Source organism: Dipteris shenzhenensis, chromosome 26 (assembly GCF_047967505.1).
Source record: "Dipteris shenzhenensis isolate YYH24624 ecotype China chromosome 26, Dip_SZ_1.0, whole genome shotgun sequence".
Lineage (NCBI taxonomy): Eukaryota > Viridiplantae > Streptophyta > Polypodiopsida > Gleicheniales > Dipteridaceae > Dipteris > Dipteris shenzhenensis.
Genome location: NC_141621.1, coordinates 32631559 through 32644488, shown reverse-complemented (window position 1 = coordinate 32644488; position 12930 = coordinate 32631559). Strand labels below are relative to the sequence as shown.

At 43.8% G+C, this 12930-nt stretch overlaps 1 protein-coding gene across 1 annotated transcript in view; it reads right to left on the bottom strand.

The window, feature by feature from the left end:
* LOC147884976 (ER lumen protein-retaining receptor-like) overlaps nt 1–6325 on the bottom strand; it is a 36309-nt gene extending 29984 nt beyond the window's left edge. The window contains exons 1-2 of the mRNA XM_087397392.1: nt 6004–6325; nt 4828–5093 (exon numbers count right to left, since the gene is read on the bottom strand). Coding sequence (XP_087253518.1) covers nt 4828–5093; nt 6004–6094 — 357 coding nt within the window. The 5' untranslated portion in view covers nt 6095–6325. The remainder of the gene's footprint in view (nt 1–4827; nt 5094–6003) is intronic.
* Nucleotides 6326–12930: the final 6605 nt, after the last annotated feature.

Here is a 12930-nt window from a genome sequence, read left to right as displayed (position 1 = left end):
CTTGTTTATTGGTTTACTACCATGTTCCAGGACTATGGCATGATCAACATCTCTTTTTGGGGGCAACTGAGATGGCATATCAGCAAACACATCCCCAAATTCTAAGAGCAATTTCTGCATTTCACAATTATCCACATGGGGAATACCACCCTCCTAAGGTACAGAGACATTCAATGCATAAATGGCACTTTCGTTCTTGAGCTCCCTAGCTAGCTGCCTTGCTGAAATGACCTGCAATTTCTGATTCACAATGCCCTGCAATGTAACAGTTCTACCTTTGTGGCAAAACTCAAGAGATAAAGCAGTCAAATCTATACTGATTTTCCCCAGGGATTTCAGCCAATCACAACCCAGGACAACATCTATGGGTCCCATATCCAATGCCAAAAGATCACCTACAAACTCATAATGATCAGAAAACTTGATCCTGGCATCCTGGCAACAATGTCTGCTGATCATGTGCTGTCCATTCGCGATCTCCACTTTCAGACCATGGTCTATCTCTGTAGCAACTAATCCCAATCTTTGCAATGTTCTACAATTAATGAAACTGTGAGTGCTACCACTGTCTACCAATACATGGACAGATCTGCCATTAATCATTCCCTTCAACCTGATTGTGTCAGCACTTTTGGCACCCATCAAGGCATGTAGTGAGATGGTATACAGTGTAGACTGGGCATCCCAATAAATCTGTTCATCATCCACAGGAACATTACCATTAGCATCACCTCTGACAGGAAAAGGCATTGTAGGTTGATGCTCCAACACAGAGAGTGTTGGCTTACGGCCTTTCCTGCTACATGTAGGCTGAATATCAATCTCATGCATCACATGAGTGGTTTGCTCAATAGCCCCACCCGGATCAAAAGGAAAAACAGTCCCCTTTGTGGCATCTGTGTCAGGAGACTCATCTACATCATGAACTCCTGTCAATTCCTCATGAGAGACATCATGGGGGTCTGCTACATCAGCCACTTCATCATCATCAGATAATTCAATTATCATGCTGAGTTTGGCTGAGCTGACATTCTTCATTTTGCACACATCTCGGTGCTCAGGTGTCCATTTCTCTCCACACCTAAAGCATAAATTTGCCTTCTTTCTACTGTCCATTATGGCTCTGGAATGTTGTTTAACTTCTGATTTGCCAAAACCAGCGCTGGGTTTGACACCTGTCTTTGCATCCATGGGCCTGTATGGCTTTGCATATGGCATCTTACTTCCAGAAACCGTTGGATATCGTGGGAAGGAAGCAGCTGCTGGTTTCTTATCAATCCAATCAGCAGAATTTGTCTTCCTGTCAACATCATAAGCAGTACCATAGAAGCTATGTGACACATGCTTGTACTTGCCAGCATATTTTGGCTCAAACACCTCAGCAAGCTGGGCTGCTCGCTCAATGGTTAGAGGATTGTGAGCTCTCACATCAGCAGCTAGAGAGGGATCTAAGCCTTGTATAAAACGCAGCAACTTCCCTTTCTCAAAAATATCCTGTACAAACAAAGAAAGTCTCCAAAAACGCTGCAAGTACTCCTGGACCGTACCTGTTTGTGACAGTGCATAGAATTCAGCAAGGTACTGTTCAAGGATCAGGGCCAAGACGAAGGTCGTGACCATAAGCTCCTTGAACTGTTTCCAAGTGGTAGGCTTCTGAGGTGACTCTCGCATGTAACGCCACCATGTATGTGCATAATCCTGTAAATGCATGCCAGCAAAAATGATCCTCTCCTCATCATTCTTAGGGTAGAAGCAGAAATAATCTTCAAGCTTCATGAGCCACTCCTCCAACTCATTGGGAGTGCGAGTGTCACCCTTAAACTTATGCACAGAGATTTTATCTTTCACATCTTTGGCTGCGTTATTCCTATAGTGACTACCAGCATACTCATGCTTGAAGCTCACATACTGTGAAAAGGGCATCTCATTACGAACATCCTCAGGCAAAGCCCTATATGAACGTAAGGCATCTGAAAGCATATCATCCATGTTTGCATGCTGCCCACTTCCAGCATCATGCTGGTTAGGAGAACCACTCCCCTGATGCATAAAGTGCGTCTGACTGAAAGCATTACCTCCCTGATACGCAGGCTGAGTCTGACTGAATGTATTAACAGGAGGTGTCATCGAAGCATGCAATCCCTGCTGAGTCTGCCTGCCATAAACATCTCGGTGGGTGGGTGGCATAGAAAAAGGTTGAGAAGAGGACTGGCCCCTCTCCCAACTGCCCTGAAACCCAACACCCAATCCAGGCATGCTCGCCATTGGCAAAAATGTGCCAATGGGCCGGCCCAAAATGGACAGCTCAGCCAATGAAATATGCGAGCCAAATGGAGGCCTGGAATCAATAAGAGAAGTGCTCGGCGGCACAGGCAAGGCATCACCAAAATCAACATAATCCCCATGCTGGGGTGCATGCATAGAACCAACATCATAAGTGCGACGGCCATCAACCATAAATCCCCTGTGTGGGCCAGGAAAATCACCCTGGCTGTCCGACTGATCCCCGTGCTGGGGTGCGGGCTGCTTACCCTTATCGTGCATACTGATGGCGGTAGTGATCTGTTGCCCAAGGTTCTTACCCATCTGGGTGATAGCTGTATCGTGCATAGCCATGGCAGTGGTGAGCTGCTGCCCCAACTGCTGACCCATTTGCTGAAAAGCCCCCTGAAGCATCGAGGCCAATGCATCTAGAAACTGTGTGTCAGTAGGCATAGCAGAAACTGGCTGTGAAGGAGATGCACCCTCTGGGACCGGCATCTACTCCTGCTGAGCAACATCGTCACCGTGCTGAGATGACTCATCCGACCGGGGTGCACGTTTGGGTGCCATGAGTGACACGAGGAAAATGTGCCAAGTGTCGAAGGCTCGATGTAGAGGCTCGAGAGGTGTCAGTAAAGAGGCTCAAATGCAGTCGTTGAAGAGGTTCGAAGAAAGCTCGGTGAAGAGGCTGGAAACGGGGCTCAAAATGAGCCACGAAGGTGGCTTAGAAAGGCCAAGAATAGGGCTGTAGGAGTACCCTAAAAGGGGGCTCTCTTTTTTTTTTTTTTTTTTTTTGTGGAGCTTAGGACAACTAAGACACCTAGGGTAGTCTCAACTAAACCAAACTGACTAAACCCAACCTTATCCAATCACTAACCTAACTAGACCTAACCAGACCTAAACTAACCTAACCAACCAAACCCAAGTAGCTAGAACTAGCCTGACCCAACTAACCTTGACTACTGAACCTTAGGAAAGAAGAAAGGATAAGGTTTTTTTTTGGTAGGGTAAATGGTGACGGTGACAGCGACGGGGCGGGGCGGGGTGTGGCGGGCATGGCGTGGCTGGCTAAGGGAAGGAAAAACGGCGGGGCGACGACGGGGGAGCTGGAGTAGCGACGACGGGGAGCTGGAATACTACACAGACTGTTGAGGCTCAAACTTGCAACGCAGGCTGCTGGGCAGCATCGTAATCAGGCATGTCATTGATGGCGCACAAGGATTCGTTGATGGCGCACAAGGATTCGTTGATGGCGCACATCCGTGCTGTTTGTTTGCTGGCAGCCCACGCTTGTTTCCTTGACGATTTCCTTGACGTAGCTTGGCCGACGACGTGCTAGTAGTTCTCCTCAGCCTGAAGCGCTGGCAAACCATGATTGATAGCAAGACTCAACGAGGGTCAGGTGCCAAGAGCTTGGGCTCTGATACCAATGTAGAGAAGGGGGAAGGGGCAGATTTGGAGATGGGGAAAGAATAGCAAAAGAAAGGGAGGAGAAGAGAGGAGAAGGGGAAGGAGAAAGGAAGAGAGAGAAGGCTGAGGGAATAGAGAGAGGGAGAGAGAGAGAGTGTGAGCGTAGGCAGCAGGTAGCAGGAGGGAGAGTAGATAGGATTAGATGTCACATCAAAAAGTCCCTTACAATCCTTTTGGGTTGACTTATATAGTCCCCCACAGTTCCATACTATTCTCCCATCTATTTCCCCCTTAAAATCCTTCTTTTTCCCACCTTCATTACAGCTGAAAACCCTAATAAGTGCAGCTAAAAGCAGATAGTGCATCAATATGCCATAAGGAATAGACTTTTGCTTAGAAATGGCATACTTGTGTGCCAAAGCAAATGACACTCAATGCTGCTTTAGTAGACTGAAGTGACACCCCAGTGCAATACATCCAAGCATGCATCTAATTCTCGATTCCCTCAAATGGCACATATTATTGACAGAAAATAAAATTCTTCTTAGAAGGGTTTTTTATAAGAGTCAACAATGCCAGCTTAATAAGGTGGAACACCTTATAGACCGTTCTCTTCCATTTGAAATTCCCTAAGGAAAATGAAAAGCATATAAAGGAATTTCAGGTACTAGTCACAGTGCTATCTAGGATGTGGTGGATATAATCACCAAAATAGCATATATTTGTAAGTGTCTTGCAAGCACCTAATATAAGCTTGGCACAACACCCATTGTCAGCCTTAAAATGTCAAAGAAGATAATTGATGATGGCATGCAAGACATGTAAGAAATACTATTTCAAGCTAAGACAATTCAGTTAGGATGATTCCGTATCCTTCCACACCCACTTCACCTCTCTTCTAGTTTGATCAAAGGCAATATTTTATGCCTTGCCTATTAAACAAAAAATAACATAGGGTTCAACCACTAGGAAAGAGGCGATGCATATAAGGATCCTTCCATTGGTACACAAATAGATGTGAGTAAACTGCGGTTTAGAAAATCTCATTTCAAATAAAAATAACGTACTATTTACGACTTAGCATAAAAGCACACCACCATCAGCGAACCGTACTGTGAAGGAAAAATATGACTGCGCATTAATGCTTTTCACTACCTCTTGAAGTGTAAATTTGTTATGCACAAGAATTGCCAGCACGAGGCAACCCAAGGCTAAAAGATGATGCCGAAATGTGTCTTGATCCTTGTCATATGTTTGCCGGACAACTTTGTGAGCCCTCATATACCACACAATGGCAACGGCGCTTGCAAGAAAGACGATCTTCATAATTGTGTTGTAAAGAGAGAGATAATTGGTAAAGATATCAAGATATCGGCATGCAAAAACAAGAGCATAAAGCTCCTGCGTCTTGAGGGAAATGCCTGCCACATTAAAAATAGAAATCAAAAACATTTGAGAATACGTTAAAAGACAGGTTATTCTCTGTCTTGTACGTGGTCCATTCATTTTGTGCTGTTCAGACCATAACGATGAACTCTAAAGTTAACACGTCATCCAATAATGCATGGAGCTTTTGTTATACGTCATAACAGGAGAACATCTTGGATACAAAGGATGTAAACTCAAACGAAAATACAAAAACCGAAACTGCATTTGAAGTTAACTGCAATGCATTTTCGACATACGTCATGAGCATTCATCCAATTTACAAATCAAGGACAGAATAAAGAGAAAAGGGTGGAGAAAAAGGAAGAGAGGGAAGGCATGGCGACTTTCAAAAAGACATGCAAAAACATTATATTACAAGAAAAAAACACAAGAGGGCCCAGGAGAGACATAAGGATAAGACTGACGATGAACCAGTACATGCCCTCTTTAATAATGACATTTGAAGCTCCTCAGCTTGTTTCTGAATTATGGGTTTGATGATTTTAACCATACCAAAAGCCGAAGTTCTCTACCCCGACGTTGGTTTTTGTGATACATTACTTTTCTCGAATCGTAGCCTTTTCTAAAAAAAGAAAACGATCCCAAGGTCCGTAATATACTACAGCAGCATGAGTAACTGATCTCCGAGCCAAGTCGTACAATTTTACAATTTCAAGTTCAAAACTCAGGATCGTTTCACAAGATTCGGGATTCGTTATAAGAAAGCTGTCTTGCCGACCTTTATAAACTCGGTCGTACTTCGGCGTACATCATTCACATCACGGGAAATGCAAAAACTAAAATGAAGTGGCCGTAAGGAACTGTAGTTCACACAAACGATTTGATTTGAGCCGGGCACTAAAAAAAATACAGCAGAATGGCACTGCAAAGTAAGAAGCATACCAGCACAAGACTTGATGGTGTGGATTTTCAAAAGCAAAACTACCACACTGAGCAAATGCATCATGTCCCCAGCAAGTCTGAAGGCGTTCATCTTGCTAAAGGTCTGCGAGTTCTGTCCAATGTCGAAGATAAAATGTGAAGAATCTGTAACAGAAATCTATGCACCCAATTTCCTGAGATGGGCAATTGAGCTTTAAGATGGGGGAATCAAGCTTTAAGATGTGAAGAATTTGTAACAGAAATATAGGCACCCGGCAATTTGGAAAATTAAGCCTTGCAAGGATGTAGTCGGGCTCACATAAGAGTAACGTGGGGGGGAATGTCGGCCTTACCTAGGAGAATATGCCCTTTGTATAAACTTCCTTCTTTATTAGGGGATTCCCCTCTGCCCCTGGTACGCCTACCCGAGCGACGGCTCGCATTCGAAACGTGCTGCTTTTCGTAGGCCCAAGGCAAGTCACCCCTCGATAGATCCAAAAAAGAGAGAGTCCTTTTATCAAACATCCTTCTCAGTACGGGGCCTGCCTACCAGGAGTACGACCCACGTTTGAAACCTACTACTTGCAATGTAGGCCAGGGCAGGTTGTCCCTCGATAGGACCAAAAAGGGTGGGTGAGTAGGTGGGTCGGTTTTTTTAAAAAAAACTTCCTTGTACTTTGGCGTTTTGAAATTTGGATGTCATATAAACTTGTTACTTATCATCACACATTAGCATGCATATACAAAGGGGACTGGGTACCAAGGGCACAAAAAAAGGAAGCCTACACTCAAAAGCTCGCACAAATTATGCTGGCACAAGTGCCAAGAGTCTAAACTTCCTTAGGGACCCTCCTTTGCAATGCATCATGCTTGTGCTTTTCTCAGCACAGTTTGTGCCAGCTTTTAACTTGGAGAAAGTCAAAGCATTGCTCTTAGTCTAAGAACTCTCATTCAAGTGGTTTTTAACCCCTAAAGTAAGTCCTAATTCTCGCTTTTTTGGACTTGCCCTTTTACACACATATGCAATCCTCATCTAATTTGATCCACTTTAATTACAACAAGCAAACTCACTAAGCCTTCCCAATGTGTAATGGTACTCTCTTATTTATGGTGGGTGCATTTTCTCTTTTGTACTCTCTCTCTCTCTCTCTCTCTCTCTCTCTCTCTCTCTCTCTCTCTCTCTCTCCCACTACCCGCAATGCCACCAACTATTCATGAGGCCTTTTCCTTACATTGTGCTTACTTTGAGAGAGTGAAAGAGAAGTCCAATGTTTGCAAGTGGAGTTGCCAAGTATTGCCCCAAGGCCCAAACTAGTAGTGTGACCTACCTTCTTATCCATTTGTGTAAGTTGGGTGGGCAATGCGGACCATGCACGGGGATTCCCAATGACATTTTTCAAGATTGTTGTCAAAAGTACTTTCAACTTCCTATATTGTAAACTCATATTTGCTTTCCATACTAGGAAGTTCTAACTACAGTCCACACATCAAATTTTCAGGTAAATGTGGATGAGTGCAAGCTATCGGTAGATAAGCTTAAAAGTGTTACCAGAGAGCGCGATCCAGAGCAGGACCAGATTTTTAGGGACCTCTACTTGGAGTTAGAGGAGATAGATCGACGAGTGTCATGCACTCGCATTGGGAGAAGGGTCACCACTCTAGTTGGTCGCACTCGTGGTAGCAGAGCATCCACAGCCCATATCAGGACATCCATGCCATCGACTCCCCGAACCTATGTGAGGCGCAGCTCTAAGAGCATATCAACCACATCCATTGCCGAGGATACCCCTATGGCTAGAGAGCCGGAGTATGATGAGGAGGGCAATGTTCTTAGTGAGCGTGACTATGGTGAGGGGTCTCATGGATCCTCATCAACCTCTAGTCAGAAAGATCATAGTCTTGGATTTGACAGTGATGGGAGTACCTAGAGGCTAGGACCTAGGACCTAGGCCCTAGGCTCTTGCCTGTAGTAGTAAAGCTTTTTGTAAAACTTTTTCCATCTATATTAGACCTTGGTCCCCCTTTCTGTACTCACTACTTTATGTCACGAATCATGATATATCTTCGGTCCTTTTAAGTTTTGCAAATTGCACCTATGCAACGTGTAGATTCTAGAATGTTTGTGTTTCAACTTTCAAGAATCAAGTCATGGACATGTTTGTGTTTCAACTTACTCTAAAACTCTAAAATATCCCTCTTTTTTTTTTGTATTGAACGTACCATCGGACATACACCTAAGATTTTTTAGTTCGTTTAATACCGCACTAATATCGAATGGCACGCATCGAACGTGATCATACATGTCAACCATGTTAGTGACCAACAATGGAGTTGCTTCGACTGCCTTCGGACCATTTCTTGGTAAGTGTAACTTGAACTTGGCTTGAGTCTCCACCTCTGATTGAACAATTGGTTCTGCAAACTGCACCTTACGTGCCTCATTGGGCATCGTTGTGGACTCTGGCAGAGACATCAATGGTGGCTCCTTCGTCACCAACTCGCAGACTTGGCGTCGAACGTGTTCCTGAGCTGACCAATCTAGCAGCTTATCACCATTCTTGGGAGTTGCTTGGTACCAGCATGGGTGATTATGCTAATCTTCAGGCACACCAGCAGATCATCATCAACAATGTGTACCATCAAAGTGCTGGGCATTTTCCTGGACATCTTTTGCCGCTCCACGCATTGCTGATCCCATTCCTGAGCCTCTAGGCATTCGTTCTGCCAATGGCCTTCGCCGAAGCAAAACAAACAGGTTTTCGATCGATTTTGACCACGAGCCCCGCCTCCATGTCCACGTTTGCGACCACCACCGCCTCCGCCTCGTTGGAATGTCTATTGCTGGGATTGGAATGCTTGTTGCTGCAGCTCTTCTTGCACAAAAGATGCAAGTAGAGTTAGCTGGTTCCTGCGTAGTTACACGAGAGTGGAGCATTGATATATAACATTTAATACATATTTTTAGATGCTCAAAAATAAATTCTCTAACCTTAGCTTCATTGCTCGTATAATCAATTAACGGAAGGCCTCTCCTTGAATGTCACAACCAAGATAATGATCAAGGGCTTCTTGCCAACGTTATTCCATCCATCAGTGACAATGGTACAAGCCAGTTTCTCAATGCCATTCATAAACAACATGCTCAATCTCCTCTTTCATACTATTGTAGTAGGCATCTAGCATGATGTTATATGGACGTCATCATAACTAGACATTGTAAAACCTGTGCCAGCTTTATCCACCACAGAGGCCATGTATTTTTTCCAATGTGGGCTTTCAACCATGCTCAACGAATAGCCTGTGTGATAGATAGCTTCAAACACATCTTGTTCTGCCTTCTTGATGTGTTGTACTTTGAAGGAAGCTTCCAAGGATTATTGTTGCATAGGTGCATGCACATTGAAATGAGGCACATTACTGCATTGTCCTCTTTCTGGATATCACATCTTGCTGCTGACCAACCGCCCTCTGGCCGTGCCCATTGTAGTGGCATCCCACCATGTCGTGTGTATTAGTCAAGCAAATCGGACACCAATTCACGTTAAGAGCAGACTTGACTGCGGAGTGTGACTAGGGTTGCGATAGTGAGTGCACCATATACCCTTCAAGCCTTTAAGTACGGATGCTTCTCCAGAAGCCATTACCCTCTTTAGAGGCTCTCTGGGTCTTCATCTCTGCTTTCGAGTTGGGATCCTCCGAACTGGTACCTTCAGACCTTCTTTCCAAACTGGTCACATCCAAATCTTCCCCACTGTCATCCAACTTCTTTGATTTTGACATTTTCTTCTTGGTTCTGCTCTTGGTGGATTTGTGGTTATTGGATGTTCTCTCGTGCAGCGATTCCCCCGCTTGCACTGCTTGTGCCATGATTACCACGAGCGTTGTCTGTGTCCGATCCACTGTGGCCAACACCGTCCGTAGATCCCATGACAACCCTGAAATGAAGTAGTTATTAAGTACCTCCAGAGCAGGGCTTTGAGCCGCATGCACACGTTGCAAGAGTAAATTGAATTTGGATGAATAACCTTCCACATCTTGATCGCCTTGCTCCAAGCTACGCAATCTCTCTAGAGTTTGTGGAATCATTTTTTCTTGATGAAACCGCCTCAAGAATGCGTCGTGGGCTGCATCATATGTGACGAAATGGTTCACTGTGTACTCTGCCAACCAATGCGCTGCCTTACTGGATAAAGTTGACTCAAAAACCGCCTTTTGTTGGAGTGGTACCACAGCTCCCGGATTGTTGATCCCATACACCTTTTCAAACATTTGGACATGCGCATCGAGGTCGTCCAACTTTTTTCTCGAAAACTTGGCATACTTGATGTTACCCACTGCAAGCGTAGGAGCTGCCGCAACCATCATAGCGCCTCCAATGTTTGGTGCCCCTCTAGATGGCCTTCCTTGACTGAAGAGATTGCGAGAAGCCGCCGAAACCACAGTTGGAGATGAAGATGCACTCAGCACCTGGCGTGTGACCTATACTCGTAGCCTTAGCGGTGAAATTGACTGAGCAGGTGGACTCTGATGCCAATCGACCCCTTCCAAAGCCTTTTGCGGACTGCCGTCTCCATGCTCAGGATCACTGTTGTGCCATTGCAGCCGCGTCATCTCGGTGTCAAGGGATCAGGAGGTCCTTTCGAGCGTGTGCGCATGCATGCCTATTGGGAAGATAACAACCGTAGAATTCGTTGTTGCCACGACTACCGGATGAGGTTCTTCACTGGAATTTCTGCACTTGCTCGATCGTAAGCAGGGTGCTGGGGGTCGAATTGCATCCGATCGAGTTCATCTTGAAATCCACGGATGTGCCTCCTCACCGCATCAATCTTCTCCCGAATCTCCTCCGGAGTGAGTACAACTGCGTGCAAACCTCCATGTGAAGTGCCTTCTTAATGACGGCAAGGAGCGGATGACATGAGGGCTCAATTGCCCGATCACGAATTCCTTGCATGATGGTAAGAATGCGCATCGTGATCGCTAATGTGTAGCATCATAAATGTGCACAGATGCTATGGTAAACAATAGACAACGATACACATAACATCCACGAGAACGGATATAGATATGCAAGAGAATGACAGAACACTGAAGATACTGTATTCCGGAGCAATAGATTGGACTAAATCTGTGTACAAAATGACCTCGGAATGCTAGTAATAGCATGCGTACAAAACCGTCTGACGCTTAGAGAAGTGGCCGTTGAAGACCCCAACCGCTTGGAGATCCGAAACAAAATGACCTCGGAATGCTAGTAATAGCATGCGTACAGAACCGTCTGACGCTTAGAGAAGTGGCCGTTGAAGACCCCAACCGCTTGGAGATCCGAACCACCCTTGCGGCTAACCTACCCTCGCACACCCCTCTAGGTCACTATTGCTAACCCACATGGTTATGCAATAACATTGGCTTAGGGTCATTAATTGCGTATGTCCCCCCAATAATTCTTGCAATTAATATACCATTGTTTGCAAATAAATCTAATGTGTTGTCTTAACCCATAAGTTATGTATTTTATATGTAAAGACTTCCTTGTGTTTGAAGATGTCTATGGTTACATTTTTAGATACAACTTTTAAAGATAGACGTGTATAGGACTCATAGGTCTACAGTTATGTTTACAAACTTATTCTCTTGATTAATTACTTTAATTTTTTCACACACTTTTTCTTTTTTTCATTAACACTACTACATCGGCTAGTTGTCCCTATATAGATAAAGGTGCATGTTTTGGCAAGTTATAAATTTGTTAAAGTAGTATAGATGGCACCTTGTAGATAATGGAGAATTCTCTAATGCTTACTTACCCTACATACTAACAAGTGTATATCTTCTTTTTAGGACAAATCTAATACTTGTGCCCCTTGCAAGACAGCCCGGATGTCCGTTACTATGGATCTTGCCTTTATTGCTTTCGTCAATGAAAAAATGAAGGAAGCCAGAAAAGATGGATTTATACTACATCATGCTTACACAAATGCTAGAACATGACCCTATCTTCCTCGGAAAACCAAGAAGATGTTAAACTGAGATTCCACTAGTCTAAATGTCCCCAATAATGTTACTTTTTCATGCTTCCTCTATGGATGGCTAGTTTTACTTCAAAACAATTGTCCCTTCTAGTACATCCTAATTGCAAAGTTTTAAGTAATTTAGTTTCACGCCTCCTCTATGGTAGGCTAAATATTGTTTTTTCAACAAATCATCCTTACTAATTCCTCCCACATAAAAGGCGAGCACATCCTCCGCCAAAAATGTGTATTAGGCTATGACATGATTAAGTAGTTGTAGGTATGGACGGATCTCTTACTTTTTGCATGGAAAGATAACCTCTTTTTTGCCTCTTTTCATAAATTGTCCTTTCTAACGATATTATGTGCCTCCTACATGGAATGCTAGGCAATTGATTTTTTAAATTATTATCCCTACTAACGCCTCTTATATGGAAGGCTAGTACTTCTACCTTAAACATTTCATGATGCCCCCATTGCCTTTTTACTATTTAATATCCAGCCATGAATCTTGATAGGTCTCTTTCTCCTAGGTAAAATGATAACAAGCCAGGGTGTGCAGGCATTACCTATCTACCCTTTTAGAACTTTGTTGTTCTAACAACTGGTTTTCTCTGGATGGTGGTAGGTCTATAATATTAGGTACTCTATGGATTTTAGAAGTTTAAAATTTAGAATATATGGAATAACATGGAATATGGGGAAATAGGAGAGTTGTGTGAGTGTAGATAAAAATACCCCAAGAACATGGCACTCGAAGCTCTGAAAAGATTATAACAAGTGATCATTGTATTATATTCCAATAGTACGTAAATCTTGCAAGTTATGTAATGTCAAGGCTCATGCGACAGAATCCAAGGAGCAATAATTGCAAGCATTTAGAAGGGAAAGAATCTAAGTGCAATAAGTGCAAGAGTGTATATTCTATAAAGCCACA